Raw genomic sequence first — 27,918 nt, forward strand, 5'->3', positions numbered from 1 at the left:
GCAGTCTGGATTCGTGTTTATTGAAGCCAGTAATTAAAGACGTCCTCATTTTGCCAGCACTAGAAAGCAAGATTCCACATGACTGCATACTGCACCTGGTTAAAGCCATACAACTGGACTAAAGGTTTGTTTCATACATTTGCAGTCCTAATTGTAAGTTGGAAAAAAAACCCAATAAACTTAGTATACAGGACAGTGAACTTTCATTTACAGCATGTATATTGTTAAGTTCATGATGTACAGAGCAGTCACTTTCAACGTAGTTAAATTAAATAAAATACGAAATTTTGTTCAGTTTAAACAGTTTTTTTTAAATGCCAATAAAAAAAGTGCAAACTTAAAATCAAGCAGCATAACCACAGCATTTTTATGGAGGGCCAATCTTTAAACTTTTCTATTTGCTTCAAGTTGAATGCTTTCATCTTTTGTTTTCTTAGTTTAAACATGAACAGTAGATGCAGTCACTATAATGCATATAAATATAGTCATATAATAGTTTAAACAGTCTACCATACAAGTGTATCTGCAAATAAAATGAAGTTTCACTTGAAAATGTAAAGGCTGTTTGCAATTTGGCCTTTGGTTCCAATGCTTGAAGACACCAGAATAACAAGTGTGCAGCTCACCAAAGCTGAGACTTTGGCAACCACAGGATGCTACATCACTTAACGACTTCCTTGCCAGAAACTAGGAGCATTCACTTGCAATTAGAAACCGGAAATCTGTTTCTGTTTTGTCGGAAGCATCTTTCTGCAAAGCTGCTAAGTTATCATACGTTATCTGTTTTGATCAGTTTTAGTATATTTAACATTTCTATTGAACTGGAAAGTACTTCAATTTTAAGGTTTAGCCATATTGCTAGAGAAAGTGCTCGTCAGGTTAGATGGCAAAAAATGCAGTTTCAGACTGAGGTTTTCAAACTATATCCCATTACGATTGGACACTTTTTCAATTTTCCTGTGGAGTTTGTGACGTTTTTGTCTCCCATCTCCATTCTCAGTGTCAGGAGGACAGTGTGTAATTACTTCTTCTGGTGTGGTAACTTGCAACTGGCACCTGCTACACCAGGAAGTACATCCACATCACCCAGCCACAGTCTTAGCCCAACTCTTATCTAAACAACCATATAACTTCAGGTCATACCATTTATTTAAAAAAGAAAAAAGTAAAAAAAAGGAAAAAAAATAATATTTTCAACAAAAAAACTGGCACAAATAAAATACTCATGTTAATGTTTGTCAAAGAGGCAAGTAAATACTCTTAGCTCTCTAGATAATGTTTAGACAGACTTACAAGAACAGCCTCTTGATGTAACATAGGATTTGAAGTTAACATCCAGTACTGTGTTAGTGGTCAATCTAATTCTGTATATTTAAGTAACAATATATATTAGGGAAGTTATATCCAGACATCAGATTTAGTACAACAAGTTCATAGCAATAAAAAGTAAACTCTGCATAATTCAAATTGTGGTTTTTCCCTTCAGCGTTAAGAGCACAGAATATGCTTGGTATTTTTTAATTTATGGTAGTGTGTACATGTAAAACAAGCATACCGTATAGAAAATCAAAGTGCTGTTTCAGTAACCATAGCAGTTTTGTTTTGTTCTTACAGAATGATGGTTTTATGTGACCATGGGCAGAGCTCTGTTAGAGCAACGGGGACAATCACAACCCATCCTGCCGAATAAAATGCTACATTAAAGAAAATACAAACCAAGTTATTGAGTACGTTCATCACGTACACATTCATCCTTTTTAGGTCACAACTGGAGTTGGCTGCACCTGCAGCAGATGTGGTTGGAAACGGGGCCTTGAAAGTTTTTTTTAAAAACCTCCATAGGTGTAAGGCAGGAATCGATTTTAGCTTGGTAGCTAATATTTAGTTACAAAAAGTAAGAAAAAAAAATACTGAGAGTGTTCTATAGCATATTTCATTATGGGAAAATGATACGTCACCCACCATTCTTCATAGGCTAGCCTCTTGGCATAAAAAAAAAAGGCAGAAGCTATCAGAAAACAGGATTTAAACTTAAATACAAATCGCCAAACTACTGATTTTAAAATAAAACCAAACAGTGACTGTTTGTACTACAGTGCACAATAAATTCAAGCACCTTCTAAAGACACATCACACACTGTGCCAGGCACTTGGATCTAAACAAGTTACAGTTTCTCCCTTTGTCAGCTACACCAGAAAGGGCATCCACACTCTTAGACTTTTTTAAAAACTAAAACAAGATTTATAACAAGAATAAATTCCCATGATGCTTAGTGTTTGGCCTGGAATTCTCCAATGTAAAGTAGTCTTTTTAAAACAGTGATTATTTACCCTATGTGAAACACAGGGTGTAACAACGTTGCTCCTCTCCGGTCAATCCAACATTCTAGTTTCTCCCTGTCCCCAGTCTGTTTCCCCTTTGAGGGCTCCATTCCCTACCCAGGCGGCTTTCACCTAATTAATGCTCTGCTACACCACCACCACCACCACCTCTCCAAGTATATAACGCATTTGCAAACATACAAGTAGACAATTCCAGTAACTCTGAAAGAGGATTTCGGTTCTCTTTCTTGCCGTGCGTGCAGTCAGTAGTAGTATTTGAATAAGAATTCTCCATTTTGCTTCTCTGTGTTCTTCACAACAGGAAATGCAGCTGCACCTGCTGACCTCCAAAACCAAAAGAATTGCCCTATATAAACTCTAAATGGTTATCTTATACAGAGGGATTTTATATGCAAACTTCCTGAATGTGCACTTTTTACCGGGACAAGGCAATGATGTAGTAAGCTCATTTCCCCTGCCCCAAGAAAACTGATAGCATCTGCCATAGCAGAAAATTCCTGGTCTTATCAGATCAATATACATAGTTATTTGGTCATTTACATATGCATTTTTTTATGCGCTATCAAGCTTCGTTCTCTGTTGGAGGAGAGTTTGTTGTTACCATAGAGTCTGGCTTGCGAGTCATCCTGTCCAATTCCTCTTGAACATTTGTCAAAACTGTTTTTTGTCCTAGAAAAAAAAAAAAGATAATGTTAAAGCAATCTAATTAAATGTTTTAACCAATGAGTACGGGTTTTCATAAAATCACTTTTATATGACAATATATTATTTAATTTCTCATTTTTTCACCACCTACCCAGGAACACAGGGCCTCACACAACGCAAGGTAATGTCTATGTAAAGACTGATAAATACTAAGGTTTGATTCACTTTAAAGAGATGAAACACTGAATTATACAACAGCATAAAGCACAAAAATACCTGTGATATATTTCTTACAGCAACTAGCATTTTAAAAAAACCACATTTAGAATTTTCTATAATAATCAACTATACACAATTTTGCTATTAGTATTGATAGCAAAGACTTTATTTAAACCCAGATTTTAACCACGAGTTTTCCAAGTTCCATAGGACACCTGCAACAAAAATCACATTTGTTTGGTAACACTGATACTTGCTGCGTTTTAATGCTGAACAACTAACAGGACGAAGTCTTTTACGTCTGCAGACAACGTTTCCCTTAAAAAAAAGGGACATGAATTGCGTATTCATGTAATATCTCAGTGCAGTCATTTCAAAGGACTTCTTCAATTGGAAACAGACACACTGAACTATTTCATGGAAAGGCGTATCTTACATTTTTATATTAGACTCCAAACTTTTTAACAATTTTCTAACTGAGCCATCAGTTTAATTCTCTCATTCTGCAAATTATAAACCCACAGACAAATTAATCACTAAATTGGAACAATATATTCTAATGCTTACAGCATATAAGCATTTAAGATTAAAAAGCTATATTTTTAGACAAAAAGTAGATTATATAACCATGTACATCTTCCTTACATAGCCGAAGAATTTAACAAGCATCTGTTTTCCAGCTCAAATGTGTGTGAAATATTAGGTGGATTTTTTCCAGGGTACATGCTGAAAACATTAAGAAGGCAAGATTTGACTTTTAGAGATTTAAGTGGTTTTTTTCCAAAGTACAAAGACATAACCAAGTTAAAAGGTTACATTTAATCACTATAAAGGTTTTTAGATTTAAGCACTAGTCACAGGACACAGTACTCTTAATATCATCTATTCAATGGCTGAGTATTTAAACAAAATTTAAAAATTAGTACATTAACTGCAATATAACTTACAACACAGGACGCTTTACATGTAGACTCATGGTACCTCAGAGTTAAAAAACCTAAACGCTAAAACAATAAAAACCACACAAAATTCTTGCTCAAAAGTAGGTCTAAACGAAAACTGTGGCTTTTTTTATCCTAGATGAACCGGATCCCTAAGCCTCCAGAACAATACCAAGCAGCTGCCTCCTGCAACTACCTCATCCCGGGCAGGAAACACAGCGCCCAGCAGTTCAGTGATCCGTAGGTTTATACGCTCCCCTTCACAACCACCACAGGTCAGCACCGTTCACAGGAGAAACACAAGGAGCTCCTTCTTAAGAAAATAAAAGCTTCCCCTCCGGTATAAATTAAATTGATACTTGCTTTCAGTCTCCCTGCAAAAATACCGTCAGGGACAGTTAACGGCCTTAGTCAATTAGATGTGTGCTATACAATTGTATGTATTCTCCTTTCCAGGGAGCCTGAGTTCTTTATCTATTGCACAGGAATAGAAGGGTGAAGGCAAATCTTGGAATCTGCAAGAATCTTCTTGTGGATATAAATGGAAAGTCTAGAAGTCCATGCAAAGAAAAAAAAAAATCCACCACAGAAACCACCAATTGAAGTTGTTTGAAATACCACAGTCTATCAGAGAAAAGAAAGACAGTCCAGAAATATAAAGGCAAATCAGATGGGTGAGGAATTGCACAGCATGAAAAACGGACATGACGTTGCAGCATCTGCCCAGATAGGAGAGTTCTTCTCAAGTAAGAGTTAAGATAGCAGAAACCAACCAATCAATCAATCAGGCTGACCAGTACGTCAGGACCCACAATATCTCCCTCATCCTGTGACAGAATCTCAGCATTTCAACCACAGGATACCCATAGCTGTGGGAGAAACAGATGGTCTCTTTAAAGCTAAATAATTTTACTGTCAACGTTCTGAAAACTTAGGGCTCTTTAAACAGTTTAGATTAGACATTTAAATTGCCTACAAAGGTCATTTTAGCACATTTACTGACACAGAGGATGCTGCCGTAAATAAGACTTTCTCCAAGATAGTCTATTCCACATGACAGCAAGTGATCTTTTCTGTTATCACCAGCTACCTCTAACTCAACGAGAGCTTTTCAGATAGCCCTTACCTTCTCAGGGAAGTTTAGTCTTAAATTGGTTGAATATAAGACGCGAGCACGTCAGCTGACAAGGAACAGGCATATTATATTCTCTTGTGAGCAAAAGCCGACTGTTCTGTTCCGAAAGTCAGGGAACGAGCGTGAGCTGCCAACTTGATGCAGCCAAGAAAAGCCAACTGTGATCTCAAGACCACTCAAGAGCAGCACTTCCACCAAAGAGAGAGAACTGCAGTACCAGGCACTACAGTGAGATGCATCTGGCGTGCTGAAGACAAGTCTCATCACTCGTGTTCGAGAACAGCTAAGCCAATGATGGGAACTAATGAAGGAGAAACCAGTAGAGAAAACAGAGCCCAACCTCTAACAGAAGACTAGAAGAGAACTTGTCTAATTTAGTCTAACAAAACAGGAAAGTTAAGAAAGGGTATGACAACTGTCTCTACATGTGGTAAAACAAAAAAAAAAAAAAAAAAAAAGAAAAGAAAAAGGTACAGGTACACATAGCCACTTGTTATCCTTGAAAGCTCCTGAAAGGCACATGATGTTCTAGAAGACTGAAAGAGGAAACAGTAAAGCCTGTTACAGACTAGTTAGTTTTTACCCTAGTATTTTTTCCAGAAATTGCAATTACGTTTTAGGTGCTTACAAACAGCCTAGCAGCACAACAAGCAACACACATCTGTTACCAACAAGTTGTGTCAAGGCAACCACATTTCTTTCTATGGTAGGATAACAGGTCCTGCGGAGAAGGGAGAAGCGCTCGGTATCACATCTCACATTACCTTCATATAAATAAACTAGAAAAAAGCCAGTCTCGATATTTCAGAAAAATGAATGTATTGTAATTAATAAAATTACCCATTAGTTATTCTAGTACTAGTCAATATTTTTATTCAGCAGTCTTCCTTGTCCAACTGTTGAAGGCATCAGGTACATAGGCCAGCATGCTTGAAGGGACTACAAAGGATTTTGGAAGACAAGATTGGAGGTAAAAAGTTATTTATATAAAAATTATCAAAGTGGTCCATAATAATAGAATGGAAAACAATGATAAAGCAAATGTACAACCTTTGGAAATAGTACAGTAGTTTGACACAGACTAGAAAACATCCTACGAGGAGGCAGAAACTGTATTAAACTGCCTGCACTGTTATAACAGATCCTGATCAGTGTCGTACAGATGAGAAACCCCAGCATCGTGCTGAGAGGGCTAAACAGAAGCACAGCACATAACGTGGATTAAGTAACCCCTATTTTGGCCAGACAACGCCTTGTCTGAACCACTGCATTCATTTCTGAGCACCAAAAGAAACAGGTCATCCCAGTAGTTCAAAGGAGAACATCAAGAATTATCAGCCACAAAAAGCATGTCCTGTGAGGAGAAGCCGAGAAAAGTGTATCTTTGTGGTCCAGACACAAGCCAGAGGCAAAAGGGAAGAGCTTTCACATATGGAAGAGACTGCTGCAAAGACAGAGGGGCTACGCTGGTCTCTGCCTTCACTCAAACAGGAGAAATAGCACTGGAGTCAGAAATACCGACTGTACAAGAGAAAAAATAACTGAGAAATTAAGTACTGGCATAGGCTTCCTGGACAGATGACGTTACATCTTCTATTTCAGAGTTTGTTTCCTTTTTCATCACTAGCCAGGAACTCCCAAACTGATTCCGCTTTAGATGAAGAGGATGGATGAAACAATCCCTAAAAATTACTTTTAGTCCTATTTCTATAAGAACAGTTAATTTGACATGGTAGTCAGTAATAGCACGGTGCTGCACTCCACAAAGCAGGGGACACCTTTCAGTGTTTAACTGAACAGGGCTTTCTGGATTAAGAAATAAATAATTAAATATTTTTATAATGTAGATACAATAATATTATGTAAGTAATGTGTAATACAAATAATTATTTTACTGTTATCTTTATAATAAAAAAATTAATAAATTCCATAATTCATTGTGGTAAAACAAACAAAAAACCCAACAAAATACTGACTTGTCATAAGTCAAATTCTAGCCATTTTTGAGCTCTCAGAGCATGGAACGCCATAGAGAACCCTTCCCAATTTAAAAAAAATCCTTACTTTCCCTCTCCAGGAATAGTTTCAGTTCAAAGAGCCCCACTCCAACAACTGCTCTGGTTCTCCTACTGGCAGTATCATCACTGTGCCTGGCGTGAAATAGTTTTTATTTCCAGTACAGAACGTCTGGACCTTACGCTCTCCTCTACGCATCAGAAACTGTGGGTTTGGCATCACCATTAAATTTGACATGATTACACAAGTCTGGGATCAGAAGTGGTATATCTATCAATAATTTAGTAGTGAAATAACTCTGGAAGGAAAGCTCCTGAATGTACGTGTGATGGGAACACCCATATAAAAAAGAAACAGTTAAATAATCAAAGTAGTAGTTTCTAATATCAGGTGGAACAACCACACGTTTCACACCACTGAGTTTTTACAGGTACCAAGTATCCTGATGGGTTTCTTTTATTTTCACCTAAACTCGTTCAATTACTTATCAGCAAATATCTCATATAATGCAGTCATAGGCACATACACAGGATGAGTCCACTTGATCAGTGTTATCGGTTGTGTTGGACCACAATCAAACACTACGTAATTAATGAAAGAATAACTTCAAGCCATCACAAGAAGTAATTTATTTCAACTTGAACTCTGGAAGATTTCAATAGTTTAGAAACTACAGACCAAACCCAATAAACCGCATTTCCTTCAAGCAACAGTTAAGTGTCAGGAAAGGAAGGAATTCTCAAGTAACAAAAAAAATTTAAAAAAAAATAAATACAATCAGCACTTTTTGAACATGATCAAGACTGAAACGCTATTTATATCCCACCAGTATAACTTCACTCAAAGAATCAAGAGGCTTAACAGAAGCCCCAGAGTTGTGAAGTTGCAGTAGTTAGCTGTTTTTTTTAAAGACTGCACACTTTGGCACTGTCATCAGTCAAGGTCTGTCACTTTACTGACCAGTTTAAAAGATACAAGCAGTTAGACCAACATGAGTCAAATAAAACATTAAAGATATGCAAACCATCCCACAATAACAAGTCCAATACCTGATTTCTTGGCTGTACTTTGCACTCCTCCAGCACCGGGACTCCCAGGAGAGCCAGTCTTTTTGCTCAGGAGACTGTTAAAGAAACTAGCCAAGACACCTTCGCTTGCAGCATTATCTAAATAAAAACCAAATATGCAAATAGATCACTGAATAGTTATTGCTGGTAAATTGTGGAACTTACATACGTACATACATAACTCTTACCAATCAAGGAAATAAACCTCAAATATGACAGTCTCTCCTTGCTCAATTTAAAGACACTATTCCTTTGCACTTTTTGGCAAAATCATGTCTGAAAGCATATTACTGCCCTTCTGGAATAAGGGGGGAGATGGGTCACAAAACTTTTAATCTAAATCACGGAATCACGGAATTTTCAGAGTTGGAAGGGACCTCTCGAGATCCCCTAAATATTTCTATGCTTTTGTTTTTTCTAGAGGTAGAATCCAAACCCCAAAGTATTAAGTATGGATGTGCAAGTCAAAGATTTTTAAGTCCATTAACAAACTGCACAGACGTTTTAGTGCAGTCTTTCACTACTTTTCATACATCAGGCCATTCTAGAGAGGGTTTAGTAGAAGAACAGGTTTCATTGCGGATTCCAGAATAAGCGATATAAATTACAAAACTGTGTGTAATTTAAGGCAGTCCCCAGTCTAGGAATCCAACTGCTGCACAATAAACGTATCTAGGCAACCTAAGGAAATAATGTATTTGAACTCTGTCTGACTGCTTGACAATAACAGAACTCTACTTCAACTCATATGAATGACTCAAAGAAAAAAAAAGAAAAATCAAATCTAAAGCTCTGTCATAGATTCATTCCTGCTGTTAAACTATCTATACTATTACTGAAAAAATTCCAAAATCTTTCTACAAAAGAGAATTTGTTTTTAACAGAAATTAACGCATGATAAAAACAGTAAAATGCTTATTCATACTTTTAATATTTGGATCTGGTTTCTTAACTGATGTTATTGGTGAGGCACTGGGTACATTGGCGGGACCAGCTCTGCCTTGAGTTCTCGGGGATCCTGCAGGGCCTCTTGCAGGAGATTCCTTCAAAAAAGTCCAAATCACACAAATCAGAGAAGAACTTAAATGGATTAGTTACATAAAGCAAATGTAACGTTATATACGAATTACTTTTTTAAACCTTTATATTGGCACAGCAGTGTATCCACACCGGGGGGAAAAAACACCCAAACAAACCACCACCAGTTATTTTGGACACGTGCCTCCACCAAAAGAAAGGATGAATCACTGTAGGAAACGTTCAGTTCAATAATCATCGGATATTTCTATGTTTCCATAGTGAATTAGAATACTTACAATTAATTTGTAAGCAACATTTTAAAATACTGACACTTTCTTGAATTTACTCTCTGCAGTTTGGAGAGACTATGTATTTTACATTTACAAAATGAACCTCTAGAGGTTAGAATCACTCCCTCTTCCCAACACACTTCCTACTCTTCTCTTGGATCTACTTACTGATGCTCTTGTAGGCGTTGCTGGCTGTTTGGCAAGGAATGACTGCAAAACCAACATATTAAGACTATTAAATATGTTTCAGAAAATATAAAGGAATAAGATACAGTGAAGCTGACTAACCATTAATTTATAATTTTTTTTTTATATTTACACACTTCTTCAGTATTTATATATTTCCAGACACTACCAGATAAAATGAGATAAAATGAGTAAATAAGCTTCAGTCCTTTGTCTCACACAGCCATTCCAGAACTATAGGCCAGACCACAGACACTTACGTCTGTAACCTCTACAATATTTATAATCAACTGTGCAGGAAAGTGTTATTAGGTGTTTTAAACAAGAGCAGTAAAAAAAAACCCCAAGATACAGCATAGCCACATTTGACACCCTAAAGTATTTCAAGCCTCTGGCTGTAAGAAAACTGCAGTGCTAAAATGTTTTAAAAGTATTTATATTTTACAGATTAACACATCCATGTTGTGAAATTTCAAGTTAACTTCTTGCTCTTCTCCCTTGAAACGTAAATTATTTCTGTTCTCAGCATATTTTCCTTACAACTTGCCAAGATAAGTGGCTGTATTTTCTACTAGTATTTGTTAAAAGAAAGAAACGTCATATTTCACAATTACATATGAATTTGGAAAGCTGAAAAGTGGCTATCTAGTGATTTAGATGAGGAATAAGAAACTGAAGGCAGTAACAATGGAGAGCTTAAAGTGAGATCTTATTTAGTAAGGACTTATTTTCATTTTTCCATTCTTACCTGCTGCTTCATAAGAAATACTTGTTCATCTTCTGCTGCCAGCTCTTTATCATGGACTAACTGTTGAACAAAATATTTTGTTATTAGAAGTAAAAAGTGAAATTACTGTAACTAGTTTTGTGTTTTGGTGATCAAAAGGGAAGAAAAAGAGGCAAATCTGTAATACTATTCTTTTCTTTAAAAAAATCAACACTTTCATATTTAAAAGAGTACTAACATTAAAGAAGTTGTAATAATAAAAAAAATAAAGAAGCGAACGGAGCAGAGGAGCACTGATGCCAGCCTGTGGGTATTCTCCTAGGAAGACGAGTACTTGCTAAGTAGCCACATTCTTCTTTTTAAGTTTAGCTATTAATCTCATCAGCATCTCTTCAAAGAGCTGAGATTGCCTTACTCCATGAGGCCCCCACGCAGTCCCTCAATCCAAAAGCATTCCGCTAGCTCCTACCACTATCCCTGAGTTACAACATGATTGAGCGTTTCCCTTACAGGAAAGCTTCAAACAGCTCCTCCCTTTTCCAAATACTGGGGCTTGAGCTAAAAATATTAAGTGCGTAAGAAAGTTGTAAAAGCAGCTTTCTGATAGAGACCAGAATATATTTTCATTTACAATTTTCCATATTACCCATTTTACACCTATCCTATTCCTGTGTGCCTATACTCACAAAATTAGCAATACACAGAATTTATATGGATTATTTACTACTCTTGCCTTACATAAATAAATTGGTCATTAATAGTATGTTAATGCAATAGTGATATCCTGTCGTCTTTTACAAGATTTGCCTTTACATGGTAACCTCAATGCCATGGGCACACATATGTAAATTGTTGAAGCCCTACAACACTATTCTCCATTTTTGAAAAGTGTTTTTGCCCCATGCATGCAAAAAGGTACATGTGAAATGGTTATTTTTGGACTGCCTTTCATTCACGAAGGTGAATGATATCTGTGTTCGTTTGCAGTATTTTAAACAAATGGAAAATGAAAGCTTGATGTTTTGCACATTCGGATACCAAAAAAAATTACATTTAGATCTGGAGTTCTTCAGTATTAATCATTAGTAGCCAACTCAAGCAAACTGCACTTATTTGTCAGGGGGCAGGGAAGAGTTTACCACTTTTTACCTTTCTTACAGGAGGTTTTACAATGAAGTCCTCATACGCATCTTCTGGTTTCACCGTTGTGAAGTTTTCATGTAAGATGGCAATTTTCTTTTCATTGTCCCAACCAGCAGGTCTATAAAAAGAAGGAAGGCTTTGCCTTTTCACTCACAAAAAGCACTTCTACAGAGACCATTTCTTTACTGCCCTCTACCTGAATTATTATAGATCAGTCCTAATCCTCAGCTAAATTCCACAGATACTAAGAAGTTGGAGTGATATACTTACGGAGTCAGGTAACCCAAGTAATACGCATTAAATTGTTTTTTAAATTAGGATTTCAGAATATTCACATGCTAAGCATTTGATCAACAAAAAACATTCAAGTTATTTTTATATACATGTTATATGAAGTGTAGTGCTTAAGAGAAAACAATCTGAAACCACGCTGCTTATACAACTGACTTACATAAAAACTGCATCCTTTTCTACCACTAAGGCAGGTGTGGTAAACTGAAAACCGTATGTTTTATGTACAATGTACTTATACAACAGGTCAAGGTTCTTTTCCTCCTTAACTGATGTATAAATCAAGGCAGCCCCATCTGATTATGTATTTAAGGAAAATGATGTCAGATATAGTTTTTCGATTGTAGTAAGAATTTCAAAACAGGCGCTGATGGACATAGATCTACTAGACCTAAGTTTGAGAAGCAGCTGAAGGCAGAAGCTACAGCCATTCAGAATTCAGGGAGAGGAAGGGGGTCTAACAGGAGAAGACTCATGATACTTTACTTCGACATAAACAAAAGTTACCTACTCTCCCCAGGCACTTAATCTGAAAAAGTCAAAAACTTCAGAGACAGCTGAAATCTCAGGTTTATGCAGAAATTGCAAGTTCTGAGGGGAAAACCAAGAAAAACCACCTCACAAAATGCAAGACAAGTCCTTTCTAAAGGAACAAAATTTCCAAATCCCACACACAATTTAAAAACTAGAAGAAGTTTTACAAATCTCTCAACATTTTCAAAGCAACAAATACTACACAGTAAATAGCTAAATACCAAGCAACCTTGAAGTTTCTCAGATTAACTTTATGTGCAATTCAACACTAAAATGCATTTTCTTGCTTCCAGATTACAGCAAATCTCTCCAGAGCAGGAAAGGATACACTGTAAGCAGAATCTACGAATGTGCGACTGAATGAAGTCAAAGTGTTCTTCTCTGTAATCGTGCTCCTTCTCTAGTACGCTCACTGCATCGCACTGGAAGAAAGGGAGAAAAACCAAACGAGAAAACCCAGTCATTTAACCCCAGCACATCTTAAAATATTCTCCTTAATATTACACACACATCGTATTTATTTTGAGTCTTTGGTTTTAAAGTGCCACCAATAAATCAAAAGATAAAGTAACTAATATATAATTGATAAGGTTATTACTCTTCCGCAAAATTAAAAATTGACACCGCTGGCAGAAACTTAGTTTTTAAAACAAATCCCTTTCCTATTAATCCAGAATTCATTTTGCATGTCTGTGTAAGGCGTGCCTTCTAAAAGAAAAGTAATTAAACTTTTCCATAGCAGCAAACAGAACTAGAAACTCACTTTTGTACAAACTACCAGCACAGGAATACCAAGGTTGTGAGTCAGCACATTTTCTCCAAGCGGCAATGAAACATGTTCATCCTCTTGGCCAGACGAAGGGCCTCGTCTCTGCGGTGATCCTTGGTAGCCTTCCTCAGGTTCCACATACTCTTGAAACTCCTTTATAACTATTAAGAGAGAGATCTTATTAAGGTACAATAAAGGAACTAGTTCTTCTTTTTAAACCATAATTAATTTATGACTAATTAGGTATCTCAAGGTATTTTTCCTTTTATAATGAGGCACTACCTGAGAATAAAATGCAAGCTTAAGCCTTGTTGCCCCTTCAAACACGAGTTCTCCACCAAAATTTCCAGCAAGCTAAATCAAGAGCAATTTGGAGCTATTACAGATAATCAAAACTATCTGCAAGCACTATAGTATGCACAAATGCACACTCCTCAGCTCAAGGCATTTCATTGTAGGTGAGTTGACAACAGAAAATGTAAATGTAGTTTAGCAACCCAGGCTCTACTCACTGCAATTTGTACCTACTTTTGGAAGAAAGCATGTGAAAACGTCAACAGACACAGAAACTACCAAGCTGAAACAGCCACTCTTTCTTAGAAACTATTACTCAATTTAAGTTTCTATTACTCTACAATTCTGTTGCAGGAGTCCAGTGCTAGAAATATAAAAAATACACTGCATAAATACAGGCTCAAGGACTTCTAAATGTTATCTGAAGAAACTCAATTATATTCTGGAAAACTACAATGCAGTCCAGAGGAAATTAGATGCTTTCAATGTTTCAATGTTATAGTAACAATGAGCGTTCCAATAATATTGAATGCTACCAAATACTGAAGTGCCTAAGAAAAAGTATTATTTCTGTGCACTGTGACCCTACCCTATGCTTTATCGAGCCTGGGCTGCAACTTACAGCTTTTATGTCTTTTATGTCTTTTTTCCGGCCACAGAACAGACAAATCTGCGTCCTGGCTGTCCCTGCTCCCAGGCACAGCACTTCCCGAAGGCCAGGGCTCTCCCTCACGTGACAACCCCAGCTGGAGCCTCCCTCAGCCCAGAGAAGCCTGTGGTTTGCCCCCATGAAGGCATCGCAGTGGGAGCAGGCTGACTGGACGTACAGTAAGGAGATCTCTCTGAAAAAGCTCCCGATCTCCAGTGCATTCACAAAGAGAGCATTGTTCATCCATCCATCCATGTGACAGGGAAGAACTGCCACTGCACTGCAGGCCAGCTGATACTTCTGAGGTTTAGGAAGTGGTGAAACCTCAGAAAACTTTAAAATACAAACCCTGCAAAAGGAAGTCACCGCACCTTTTCAAACCAGAACCATTCCTGCCGCAGAATGGGTATGTGGAAGGAAGAACAAATCAGAAAAACGCTCCAGTTCAAAGCTGCACAATCTATGATTTTTTATTAGAAATATAAAACCGTGTGATTCTTGTGGAAAAAAAAAAAAAAAAAGAGAGCTCTAGTCCAGAGAAAACCCCATCAAATACTCCAGAAGACTTTCAACCACCAATTCAACGTATCCTAAGGTCCAAGGAAATAAAAAAGAAATTTGAATGCAGTTGCTTTTAAACGTGGGGAGTCAGTGCCTTCTGGTGGCGAGGAAGCAGTAACGCTTTCAGAGGGATGCTTTGCTCCCGTACTGTTTCCTACTCAGCAACTGCGAATCAGAATTCCATTATACATTCTGCACATTAAGTACATTTACTGACTGTCTCGCAGAAAGCAAATTCATTCCAGAGCATTTAACGAGAAAAGGGTTTAAAGAAAGTACTTATTTCATTACTCAGACTCTTCCTAGCTCAGGATAGAAAAAAAACCTATTGAAGACAAGTATATTAACAGCAGTTAAAAGAACACCTTTTACATCCACTACAATCACTCAGATAAGCCTCTCTGACTTAATCAGATGTAAAAGAATATTTGACAATACAGCACTCAATCTACTACAGCAGTATAATCAGACAACATTAGCTTCCTAGGTTTTGTTCATATCAAAGCAGAAAAATCTTTTCTTTACTAAGGTATCTATTAGTATAAACCCCCTCAAATTTGGGCAAGAAAAGCCTCTCTTGAAAAGAGTAAGACTCTGACAACATGATACAAATCACTATTCAACACATCCCAAGAATTTTACTAATATGAATGATAGCAAATGCAACATAGAAACTTCAGAAGTCTGACAGCCCATCCTCATGAATTTCTGCCGAGGGGGAACACGGACCACCACCCTACAGCGCAGAGATTCCCGGCTCTGCCCATCCCCAGGAGGGAGCGGTACCAAACTCCTGCATCCCAGACAGTGACCAACAAGGCCGTATTGCTCTGGTCGATCCACGTATGGAGGGAGAAAACACTGCACTGTGGAGACGAACTGTTGCTGTGGATTGTTAATAACAAACACACGCGGGCTGGCATTAATCCCCCGTGAGCAGCTGAGAAATGCTACCGCATACACTCAGCTCTAGTTAACAGGGGTGTCTGCTGAACAAGTAACTGCTAGAGCTAACAGAAGGTAAAAGCTGTACTAAGAACTTCTAACTACTCTATCTTGAATGCAGATACACTTGTTTTGGAATCAAAGTGGTCTAAATGCCTGTTAGTGATAGGCTCTTAAACACTTTTTAATCCCATACCCATTCAAAATTTAGTCTTGTTAAATCCAAGTAAACCAGTGTCACCAGTGCACCCCTTGGGAACAAGCTGTATTCTGAGCAGCTAATAAAGAAGGTCACTTCAGTTGAAGTGTTTCTTTGTCACATATCAATTCAATACTTTTTCCTTACCTCCCATATCCACTTCTCACTTGATCTCCACTCTCAAACTTTTAATGGACATAAAGTTCATCATGCACCCAAACAGCTCGCATAGATCTTTTCTTTTCCTGTTTTTTCTAGCGAGCTATGAATATTTTCTCCCCCACATAATTCCTATTAAGGAGTCACATTCTATATGGTATGGGAAATAACTCTTTTCTTTATTAAGAAGGAGAAAATTTGGTTTAAATTTTTTTTTAACAGGAAATACAGATAAGATGATGCACATACAATAGGAAGGTAGATAAACAACTATTCATCTGACACATCAGTAATACTCTGCTACCTATCAGCAAGGTCAAGTACTAGGAATGGCCTATTACCTTAGAAAAATTATCACCAGGTGACAGTATGTCACAAAAATCAAACCTCTGCTACAGTGTGCTAATTTATCTACCAAAGTTGGGGCTTATCTGGGTAAAACCCCCTTTATTTAACCTTTTGTATTTAACACAGCAACAAAATGTAAGTGTCCAGTTGAGTGTTTGGTTCTCATGTTACTGCTTATTCAACACAAGCTCCTGAAAGCCAACTAGAACAAGAAGAGATGCATCTTCATGGCACAGGAGCAACTGGCTCAAGCACCACCAAGAAAGCGATCCACAATTATTCTTAGGTTTGGTTGTTCTAGTAACAATAAAATCCTCAGGCTTGTTTAACTGCAATAAGGAAATAGCAGACAAACACTACAACTTACTTACCTAGACACACTGCAAAAGCACTGAACAGTAGAACAAGGAAAACTCGGAAAATTTTTTTGAAACTATCACTCTACATTTACATTCAATTTCATAATCAATTCATGCAGCTTTTAGCCTTTTTGTGCACTATCTTTACTGATCATAAATTTTAGTCTTGTGAAAAGAATTCCCAGACAAAAGATGACTGGAAAAAGTAAGTTTCTTTTATCTTTTAGCTTAAGAATTCCTTCAGACCTATGTCAGGGGGGAAAAAAAAAAGAAAAGAAAAAAAGGCAGAGAACTTGCAACTAATTCAGCTTGAACGGGACACTATTTGATTTTCAGAAAAATACGCTATTGTGTTTCAAGTCTTTAGCTTCAAACGCTCCAGGGCACGTTAATATAATAGCCATTTTACCAGTATACTTCCTTTCTGCATTTCTTGATTCTTGATAGTTGTCTTTTCCGCTTTGCTGTCATAAACAGGGAGGCAAAATTTAGAACTTCCCTGAAATAATTATTCAACAATGATTTATTGCAATTGAGCTTGAATTAAAATGCAACATTTGAACTAACATTATTTATCTGAATATTAATCAAGCTTTTAGCAAGGAATTTCCAGAGCAGCTCGGTGACAGGAGTGAGTGCAGACAAACAATGCTCTTGGTATACTCTAAATAATTCAATTTATTATTGAATATAGCCTGTTGCTTCCATATGTGTGTCCTGCCTCCCATTCTGGAAGCTCTTTAACACAAAAGAAAATCTTCTCATGTACCAGATGGAGCCTAGCGTCATCCACCCAGTAAAGCCAAGAGTCAGTATCTCAAATAGCAAACACAAGACAAAAGGCTGGGTGGAGAAAGGCCACGAAAACCTTGAAAGCAAAGACAAGCAGTCCAAAGTTCAATTCCACTGGGGACGGTCAGCCAACAAAAGGATTTCTGGAGACTGGTAATAAGATCCTGGTAATGGAGAAAGTACAGCCTAGCAGCACTTGGAACAGATGCTAACGGGATAACACTACAAAATGTTTCTTCAGGGTCAACAAGAACGACCAGTTGCTGACAGAGAGTGTGACAGCACTGCGGACACTCGGCTCGGGCCACATGCTCCAGCTCACCCCCAGAAGCGAGCGTAAGGGAATATGGTTCTACAGGCTGAAGCCAAGAAACACACCCCTCCACGTGGTGCTACACTGCGGTGGGGCTTCACTGGAATGCATTCAGCACGTCTCTTCATTCTGCACCCTGTTCCTAGGTTTCAACTGCCTACTTTGCATATGCACTTTATTATCCCAGTTTTTTCATATCCAGGCTATTGCAACACAGCAATTCTCTATTTTCTAAGCGGCAGCTTATCTCGGGAAGCGTATGCAGCAGGATTTTAGTAAGGAAAACTTTGCTGGTGTAGCTTTACTGGTGGACTGTAGTCACAAGGCATTCTTCAGGCATGTGTGCTCTATACTGTCTAAGCAGTTACACTAATATAATTTGCTGTTAAGAGAATTACAAGCTACGGTGGCCAACATTTTGAGCACAGATCTGGCCTCAGGGCCAGTCTGCAAGAACTCAGAAGACAAGCATCTGAGATGACACAAGTGTCCTACACGGTGCCTGAGTAAAGGAACAAGATGGAAGTTTGGGAGTGGAGACATTGAGGCCCCTGTCTACTTGCACACTGATGTGGGACCGAAGTTCACCTCTGTTTTTCATCATAGGATGGGCTGCAGAGTCCTGCAAGTGTGTGAATTAGGCAGCGCTCAAATTTTCCTTTTCCCTTGACCCTATTAAAACATAAGAGAAACTAGGAATTTCTATGCTACTTTAGTTTAGAGATCTCTACGACAATACTATTGGAATGTCTTTAGTTCCCCAAACATGGTGCTAAAGCTTTGCCATAGCTGTAAGTGGCTCCTCCACACAGCACCTTTTTAGTGAAGCCTGAAAACACTTCTCTGCCAAAAGTAAAATTTAAATGCACAAACTCCGCATTTATTTGGATTGCCTTAACATTTGGTGTGTCTCAGAAAAGTGCAAATTGGGTTAGCTGATATATTTTGAGACTAGAACTGCCTTTCCATCTCCCATTCCCAAAAAAAAATCTCTCACATGCACAAAAAAAAGCTTTTTTCCCTTAAAAATTGACAGATTTTACTCTTTTTTTTTTATATATAACCTGGTGATCAAACCCAGGTGGTTTCAGTCATTAGTTCAAACTCCAGCAAGTATACTGTAGGGACAAGTCTTTTAGGAAAGTAATATTTAACATTCAGAAGGGAGATCAGCTATATTAATACATCTGAATGCACACATGCCAAACAGATGACACTGCTCCCTGAACTGAATCTAAGGAAGCTACTGGTCAGTATTTGCAAGGTTTAAACTCTCCGGTACAGCCAACCACCCAGCCTGAACAAGAGCAGCAACCAGCAAGGATCAGGCTGAATCACACTTCAGCTGAAAAGGAATGCATGTTGCTAAGGCCCTTTCTACCAAAGGAATTTATTTTGGAGTAATTCAATATGAAAACAGAAAAAAAAAAATCTCACGAAACATTCAAAACTATTTTCAGAAAGAAAAGAAGCTGCAGCAAACAATACTGCAGCGATGACTCCTTGCCAGTGCCAGATTCTTTCCTGACACAGATACGCCAGGAAAGAAAGTTAATTTATATAACGTTCCTGAAGTCAAGGGTAGGGATGGCTATAGTGAGAGGCAATTACACGTACCAGAGCACAGTCTGAGGCTGGTGAAAAAACAAGGGCAAAGAGACCTACCGGAAGACAAACACAGTACCGGAATGGGACCTGGCTTAGACAGACAGCTCACTTGGCCACTGAATTTTGTCAGGATTTTAAAAAGTGTGATTCTGTATGGAGTTAGTTTTTTAAAAATCGGCCTTTTAAAAAATCAAATTGCCAAAATATCATTATTGCAAGGGATTTAGACCATTAATTCACCTGACGATTCATTAGCACAGCAAAATTAGAAGAGTCTATTTGGATTAGAGTTGTAATCACAACTTCAAAGTATATTCTTGTCCAACCCATTCTCAAAACACTAATCTGAAGAAATTTGTCGTTACAAAAGAAAGTTGCAAGAGGTAGTACAAAAAAAAAAAAAAAAAAAGAGACAAGAATGCATAGATGCAGAAAGACTTACACTTCTGTTCCATGTCTCTCATCTCTTCTGGAGGAATTTTCATCTTATCAATATGTTCTTGCAAGACACTGGCCCATTTCTGTAAAGACTCCATAACAGTCCAAGGTCTAGACATATCTGCAACAAAGACTACAATGGTGTCTTGCAGGGATTCTGCAGAAACTGCAAACTTCAATAGCCCTTTATGGTATAAGTCTCCATCCAGGATCCAAACATTACAGCGAGTATGATCTGAAAGGCAAAGGTACAGTTGTAACTCAACAGACCCCAACATTTTGTTTTGCTAGGAGTAAACAGATGAATGCCTTACTGTTAAATGAATGACCGAAGCCCAGCTACCAGCACATCTTGCCTGTTTATTTTTAATACAGGTGCATGTGTAAATGCCCACATTACTTGGCAGACGCTTTCATTTAACAGAATTTTTTTTCTTGGTTCAGAATCTTTTTGTTAAAAAAAAAAATTTCTGTTTTTGCCATTTACGAAGGACAGCTGACACACCAGCTTTTAGACACTGCACAGCATTCCTGCACTTGAAATACGTATATTCCAAGTAAAACCAGAATACATGTGACACACATGTAGCTTCAAGTTCAGAAGGGGGTGGTTATAGCTAAGCCCAGCAGAGAAGCCTTCGGTGTCCGTCAGACACATAAGCTGGTTCAACATCTCTCACCAGAAATAAGCCGCAAACAAGATAGAAGCAATAAGCAGCTTAGGTTTCTAGCACAGGAGTAGGAGGAGCAAATACATGATAAACTTACAACCTACCAAACTTTAAAGCTGTGCTACCTGCTCTTAATTCACCCTGACTTAGCTCCTACTTGCAGACTCCTTACAAAAGGGTACTGGACAAAAGATTTAATATTTCAGTTTTTGTGTTTCAATAATGATTGGATATTTTTTCTTGAAATGCAAGGTGGGGAGGTGGGAAAAATCATCTGGGACAGACAGCTGACATGAGAATTTTACCCCAGGCATGAACTTTGGCAAGAACAGAAGAAACTAAAAAGGGAGCATCATCCAGGAATGATGTATCAGGTACTCTGAACAACCAATTCTGTCCAAACTAAAAAATAAAATAAAATAATTACATTACCCTCAGAACTTCCTCCTGAAAAAGAACAACTCCATTTGTTTCTATCATCTTCTAGACACTTCCTAGTACCTCTTCCAAAGTATTCCTTATTCTATTACAGCTCTCCAGAGCGAACAGGGGGTCTGCATAGGTATTGCATTACTAGATACATGAATTCTGAATTACATGGGTCAGCAAAACAATCACTGCAGAGCCAAGATTTTCAAAACAGCCACGGAGCTTCATAATTACTCTGCCTCACTATATTTCCCTGCCCTGTGCTCGATATCTTTTAACTTCACAAAATAAATCCAGTTGGTGCAGCTATCGTGACTTTAAGAAAGAATCCATCAGAATCAAAAACACTGGCCTAGAAAAAGGCAAAAAGTTGACAAAGGAAACCAAGAAGAAAAGAGTAGAGATACACATGCTACCTTTCTAATCAGGTCTTGGATAAAATTACTGAACAGCCAAGTTACAGACAGATTACATCAAGATCTATACGTGGGCAGTCTTCATTTAGCATTTGTTATGCTCCCGTTGTTAGGCTGTCATAAGACATTCAAACATTAGTCATCACACAAGCAGCCCAACAGTGATGCTTTTTACTTAAAGATCTTCTTACTTCCAGTTGTGCATCTCAGATCTGTCCTTTGCAAAACCAGTTACGATAATCGTCGTATTTCTAAGAAATGCCCCTTTGCATATCCATTAATTGTTTCCACCCCACTTTAGGACACCGTCTCACTGGTACTGCACAGGACTCTCACAGCACTGCATGTACCAACCTAAAGCTGTTGGAAAGTCTGGTAGAAGTTTGGAAAAGCAGAAAGGAAGTCTGGTAGAAGTTTGGAAAAGCAGAAAGGAAGCTAGGACTTAATGGGAACACATTCACACGTTTACTATGACACAAGAGTAAATGAAACATCTATGCAGGAGTCCCTTATCCGCTGCATTCCAGAAGCATCCTTTGTATATTCCCAAAAGCAGAAATCTACCAGGGAACAAAAACCCTGTCAGCTTTCTAGCAGTGAAAGGTTATTAATAGACATTAACTATGCCTATGCACAACTGTCTCCCTGAAGCAAAAATGAAAGTTTTAAAAACCTAACTTAAATCTCCTGTAGTCGATGAAAATGTACAACTCAGCACTTTCACAGTTTCTCCTGTGGCAAGCACTTTGATCGCAGAAAAAACTTTCACACCTTAGCAAGTAAAAAGAATTAATAAATATCCTAATTCACTCATAACTCACTTTTTTAAGCCAATATCTAAAGGTTACAAAGGTTTTGTTTGATAAACACCTTTGTCCTACTTAAGGATTTAGTTTCTGCTTAACATCTGCTTAATACAGACTGGAACTAGAATAGAGGTGGAACTAGAATGCAGTTGGAACTATCACCCAAATGAAATCAATCTGCTAGGAAGACTGGAAGCCTAGCACTCAAGTTAAAATGCACTTTAAAAAAAGATAACATATGAAAATGAAAGGTTTTCCTCCTTTCTTACAGTAAAGAGGTATGGCTTGTGATTTACATTTGCTAGAAATATAAAACACACTTAAAAATACAGTACTTGTTGTTCACAATTTGGCAAGGACTTGATGGCAAGTTCAACTAATTAGTCCGACGATGTGAACGGTAACCGGGCCTTTCACAGCAGCTACAACACGAGACACCAAAACAGAGCAAACAATTACCAGATCCTCTTGGAAAAGCAGATGCTACTTATTAAAGACTATTAAAATAGCTGCTAAAACCACATTTCCAAATCCTGTCAATACTTGATTATCCCTTCAGTCATGAAAAAGTGTTTCCAGCTTTGATGAATTTTACTGCAGATGGTTAATACTGTGAACTGCAACTACATCTCCTGCATTTATTCAGAAGGTATCAGTGGTAATTAGATACCCCTTGTCCAAGCTGTCAAGGGAAGCAAAACAGGGAAAAATAATTTTCAAGAGAACTACTTTAAAGATGTGGACAAAAAATCCCCAATTTTCCCACTAGAAACCGATGTACCAGCAGCACTTGGCTCAATCTGGAACAACCAGTTCAACTGGAATATGCATATGATGTGACTGAGGCCAGTCCAAACCTGAGGCAAAAACCAAGACTACTTGATTTTGTTGCAAGTAAGAACGTAACAACAGAATGGCTCTACTTCACTGGCACATTTGGCACAGTCAGGACAAGCGTACTGCACCGGTAATCTGAGGCAGTTCACCTGAAAGTTCTCTCCGGTGTTTACAATTGCCAGCTAACCCATACAGTACCACCACAAAACCAGTCCATGTCATTTGTCTCACTGTCTTGCTGTACATCCTCACTTTAACTCTGCCCCATCACTGCAAAAGACTCTGAAAGCTACTCTAGACATACACATCCTTTAAGGAAATTCTGCAGAGCCTCTCTGCTACCTCCTACAAATTAAGATTCTTAGCTCTCAAGAGCAGACTAACCAGCACAGACACAAAACATCTGCTCATCACGAAGAAAGGCATAAAATTAAAACTGGCCACACTCCCTGAGAAATTCCACTATCAGAGGACTCTCGGGCCTGAGCTCCAAGGATATTTAATATTCTGAGTTAACTTTACAGCTAGTGCTGTAAGTGCTTTCATGCAGATGAACTTGGGTGTTGTGTATGTAGCAGCAGCCATATGCTCCAAGGATGCTGTACCCGGGGATAACGATCTAGGAGAATCCTCTCGCTCCTGGAATTGCTCCCCAGGCTTCTCCAACCTCTCCTTGAACAAATGCCTTAGCCTGGGCAGAACTGGGGATAGTACCCTAGGGAGCAGATTTTTGAGGTAGAGATTTGGTAGTGACCTTATTCTAAGTTATCCTGAGACCCAGGGACCAAAGTACTGCACGTTACATCAAACAACAAACAGCTCACAGAACGAACCCAGCTAATTACCAACACAGTGGTGATGTGCATGGTGCCATCCAAGCCAGGTACCAGCTGCTGCCAAGAAACAAGCAGATGGCAGAGAAAACCAAAAAGTTAGCGGGCACCTATATCAGCCACAGGGGTCCTTCAAAAAAGAAGTGTTTTCTATGCACTGATTTAACTTTTGTATTAAAAAAAAAAAAAAACCAAAACAAAACAAAACAAAAAACCCACTTTAATCACTGATCTGATCTTTAGGCGAAAAGACAAAAGTGACTGTAAACTAAGATATGCACCTAGCAATTGAGAGTAATTCTACTTCAATGCAGGAGGAGCCAGATTCAAATACCCCTTAAGGAGGAAGGGGAGGGGCGATAAGAAGCAACACAGAAGATTTTCCTTAAGATTTCCGAAGGGAGATTCGAGGTAGATAGTGACTCGGCACTATGACCAAAATATTTCTCCTGGACAGAATAAACTCTTCTGAAAGGAAGAGGAAAAAGGCAAAGAGAGCAAAGAAAGCTTCTAGCACCTGGGAGAGAAGCTGGAAAGATCTGCTCACTCCACTACAGAGTTTCAGTTACCAGCATCGATTTGACAGCCCTGACGATCCTTGTGGTTTGCTGGTCTTGAATAGGTTGGGGTATAATAAAAAGCAAATACCCTCAAAACTGAGTTTGTGACAGCAAGCTCCTGAATGCCTGCTTTCAGTTTCTTTACGGCTTCCAAGAATTGCGGGTCAATTATAAAGGCTTTGTTCCTAAATCTCTATCTGAGCATACCGACATCTAAGGTCTGCAAAGTTTTTAAAGAAACAAACCCAAACCTGTCCTAGAGAAGGAAGAGTGTTATCTTTGCCTGCTGGGAGGTCCTGACCCACTTCGCTATTTATTTTGCTTGCTGATGACACTAATGAGACAGAAAGGAAAAAGGCATGTATTATTAGATCCTAACACATCTGCTAAAGGAACGCATGAAGACCTGAATTCTCTAGCTGAGTCTGGCAGTCAAAAAGGTCTCTTTTTTTCCTGCTAGTGCTGCCTGAGTTCTTATGACAGGCTTCTCCTAATCACCTCAAATACTTCTTACTTCCAGATACTCAGGAAGAGCCCCGAAATATTTCCAAAGTAGGGACATACTTGAGGTTTGATAGACAGCACCAGGAAAAACAGCACACCAAACATTTTTCTGCTTATAATACCATCTGCTTTGATGTTGCAAGAAGCCTGATATCACAGGCTGTCTTAACGCTCCTAATCATAGGGGGTTTTTTTCCCCCCTAAAGTATTTATGCAGTATTAAAGAAGATTGCGCATGGTGAGAAAGCACTTACACCAAGAACCTCAAGAAGCCAAGAATGGCTCAGCACTTAAAATTACAGCACAAAAGATTTTTAGGAACTGCAAGATTAGGTGGCCACTGAAGCCACAGGCAACGTATGCATCCTTTAATTGTGCCTAACTTAGTATCCAGAGACAGTTTATTACCATGTGAGCACAGGACCAATCTCCATAACAACCAGTCACATATGGTACTTAATCACTCGTGCAAGCCCTCAGTACATTTCCACTTCCAAAATACCATTATAGGATCTTCCTAGCGCCTTTGTTTTCAGGAACATGGGTGAACCACCATCATTGCTTCCCTCTTCTGAACTGAAAACTCAGAAGGAAGTCATGAATAGGAAGACAGACAGTCCCCATTTTTGAAGGGGGAAACCAACACAAAGAGGTCCAGCAGTTCACCCAAAATGAGACAAGCAGAAGCAGATTTAGCAGCAAAGATAACAAACCCACTTCCCATCTCTTCCTGTCCCTAACCTTTCTAAAAATAGGAGTATTCTGATCATTAGACCCGCTTTTAAATGGCCTTTTGTCGTTATCCCCTTCTTATATCGTAGATAAGAGCAATCACCAACAGCAACAGAAAGAAATACAGAGACAAGCTCCAATTTGAGAAAAGGAAATACTAATTCTGACTTCACATTCTGTTCTTCACTTATTCAACTCTAACAACTCCATTACAGTTAACCAAAATTCTGCACACAGCCCTGCAAGAAAACACCAACCCCCACCCCCAGAAATGCCTACTGAGAATTAAATTCTCATGGATGTATCACTTACTCTCTACAGTTATCACACAGTCATACCAAATGACAATCTATCGGCCAGTAAGTCAACATCAGCAAATGTATCTACCCTGAAAGTAAATGGATCCCGAGAGCCGCTCAAGTGTACTTTTCCCTCATACACTGGTCAAGCCATAAGAAGGGCAAGAGGCAGAATGTACACTGAATGCAAAACACATTTCACTTTTAAGAAACTGATACAGCTTCTAAAACATACTGAACAATGCTGGAATCAACTACTTGGGCGTAACCCAAAATACACTGATGAAACCACAGTTAGAAAAAAAGCACGTCAGCTACTTAATTACAGTGAAGAGATTACATACAAAATGAACTTACCATCTCTGTCTTCATCATGAATATTTAGATACAAATATTCCAGCCCTCTTCCTTTCTTGCCGTGCTCTGCTCCCTGTATTTTAGCCATAAGTGTGGTTTTACCTGAACCATCATCACCTGCCAGTAAGTTTTTACAGGAAAAAAAAGACACTTTCAGAATTCATTTTAACTTTGCGGAGAAAATTTTTGAAAACACACTTAAGTAATCAGAATTATTCTCATATGTTTTTGGACTATACTTATTTCTTTTCTTTCAAGTATTCCAGCTAAATGCAATGGCTTATATGATGACAACAGGAACAAAGCACTTAAATATTCTGTATTACAGTCCATTTGTTCAAATATATGTTATAAATCTAACAGCATAAAGCAAAAAGAAAGTAAATCCACCAGCCTGAAGACAAAACCACCATAGTTTATATAATATAACCTAATTGTAACAAATTCATGTGTCAGTCCATTCACACCATTGTTTTAAACACGCCTTGCTTCTACAAAAAACCCAAACACGACCCGACTGCCTGCACCTGCTACTTACCAAAAACAAGAATATTCTTGCCCGATGGCAATTTAGATCTGGACCGGGTAGAAACTTCACTCAGTATGGAGGACCTAGAAGAGAAGCAGCGTTCTGGTTAGACTGACGGGCACCAGGATGCGCACAACCCCAACGCCACACAACACGCCACTCAATGCCGGCCCGCACGTTTGACAGCGCCGATGAGCTCAGCAGATCCGTGTGGGCCAATCCAGTCACATTCGTTCTATTTACAAACCAGATGCGATGTTAAAGTTCATTTTAAAAGACCTATAAAGGGCGCTACCTTCCTGAAAAAAGCTTTTGTAATTTCTAAGACACGTGCAGTGACGTTTTCTTAGGTGTTTCTCCCTTCTAAGAGGCCACATTACTGCAAAACATTACTTTTCACCTGATGACTAACTCTTCCCACAACCCGACCCTGTATTTCACACACGATTTTTCTGCCGTTCGGCGTTTTCCGAAGCGTTACCAGGCGACCGGCGAGGAGAGCACAACGCCGGGAGCCCGCCGGAGCCCCTCCCGCAGCGCCCACTCCCCCGGCGCGCTGCCCTCGTCCCCGGCGCGCTGCCGGCCTGACTCAGCCGGCGGCGGGGCTCCCCCCCGCGCCCCGCGGAGCCGGGCGGACGGCTCTCCTCACCGGGCCCCGCCGCGGGGCCCGGCCACGGCCCGGGCCGAGGCGGCCAGGCAGAGCGGCAGGAGCCCGCCCTGACAGCCCCGGGACGCCCGCCCGCCCCCGCCGCTGGGCTACCGCGGCCCGCGAGGTGCCGCCGCCGCTCACCAGAGGTTCTGTCCCTCCTCCTCCTCGCTGGGGAGCTCGGCGCCGCCGGGCCCCTCCGGCCCCAGCAGCTTCTTCTCCACCAACACCGGCGCCATCTTGCCAACCGCAGCCACAAAGAGTGACCTCACCCGGCCCCGCCGAGGACCCCGCTCCTCCCCCGCCCC

At 39.1% G+C, this 27,918-nt stretch overlaps 1 protein-coding gene across 2 annotated transcripts; it reads right to left on the minus strand.

Moving 5' to 3' along the window:
* Positions 1-27,913, minus strand: DYNC1LI2 (dynein cytoplasmic 1 light intermediate chain 2). 2 transcript variants are annotated; one of them, XM_074582900.1, is made up of 13 exons: positions 27,755-27,913; positions 26,974-27,047; positions 26,436-26,552; positions 19,996-20,226; positions 13,321-13,487; positions 12,886-12,979; positions 12,184-12,319; positions 11,739-11,850; positions 10,611-10,670; positions 9,845-9,886; positions 9,292-9,409; positions 8,349-8,465; positions 1-3,012 (listed from the first exon to the last, which is right to left on the minus strand). In XM_074582900.1, the coding sequence occupies exons 1-13, from the start codon at positions 27,847-27,849 to the stop codon at positions 2,906-2,908; spliced, it is 1,470 nt and encodes a 489-aa protein (XP_074439001.1). In that variant the 5' UTR covers positions 27,850-27,913; the 3' UTR covers positions 1-2,905. The 2 variants fall into 2 exon arrangements, with proteins under 2 accessions (XP_074439001.1, XP_074439000.1); XM_074582899.1 differs by lacking the exon at positions 9,845-9,886 and having other exon boundaries at positions 27,755-27,901.
* Positions 27,914-27,918: the final 5 nt, after the last annotated feature.

This window comes from Larus michahellis, chromosome 4 (genome assembly GCF_964199755.1).
Source record: "Larus michahellis chromosome 4, bLarMic1.1, whole genome shotgun sequence".
Classification (NCBI taxonomy): domain Eukaryota; kingdom Metazoa; phylum Chordata; class Aves; order Charadriiformes; family Laridae; genus Larus; species Larus michahellis.

Coding starts and splice junctions, on each gene's coding strand:
- DYNC1LI2 (XM_074582900.1), bottom strand. CDS start 27,849: ATGGCGCCGGTGTTGGTGGAGAAGAAGCTGCTGGGGCCGGAGGGGCCC. Junction 20,227..26,435: donor TCATGATGAAGACAGAGATG/GTAAGTTCATTT, acceptor TTTGCCTTTCAG/ATCATACTCGCTGTAATGTT. Junction 11,851..12,183: donor GAAAAGGATGCAGTTTTTAT/GTAAGTCAGTTG, acceptor TTCTTTTTATAG/ACCTGCTGGTTGGGACAATG.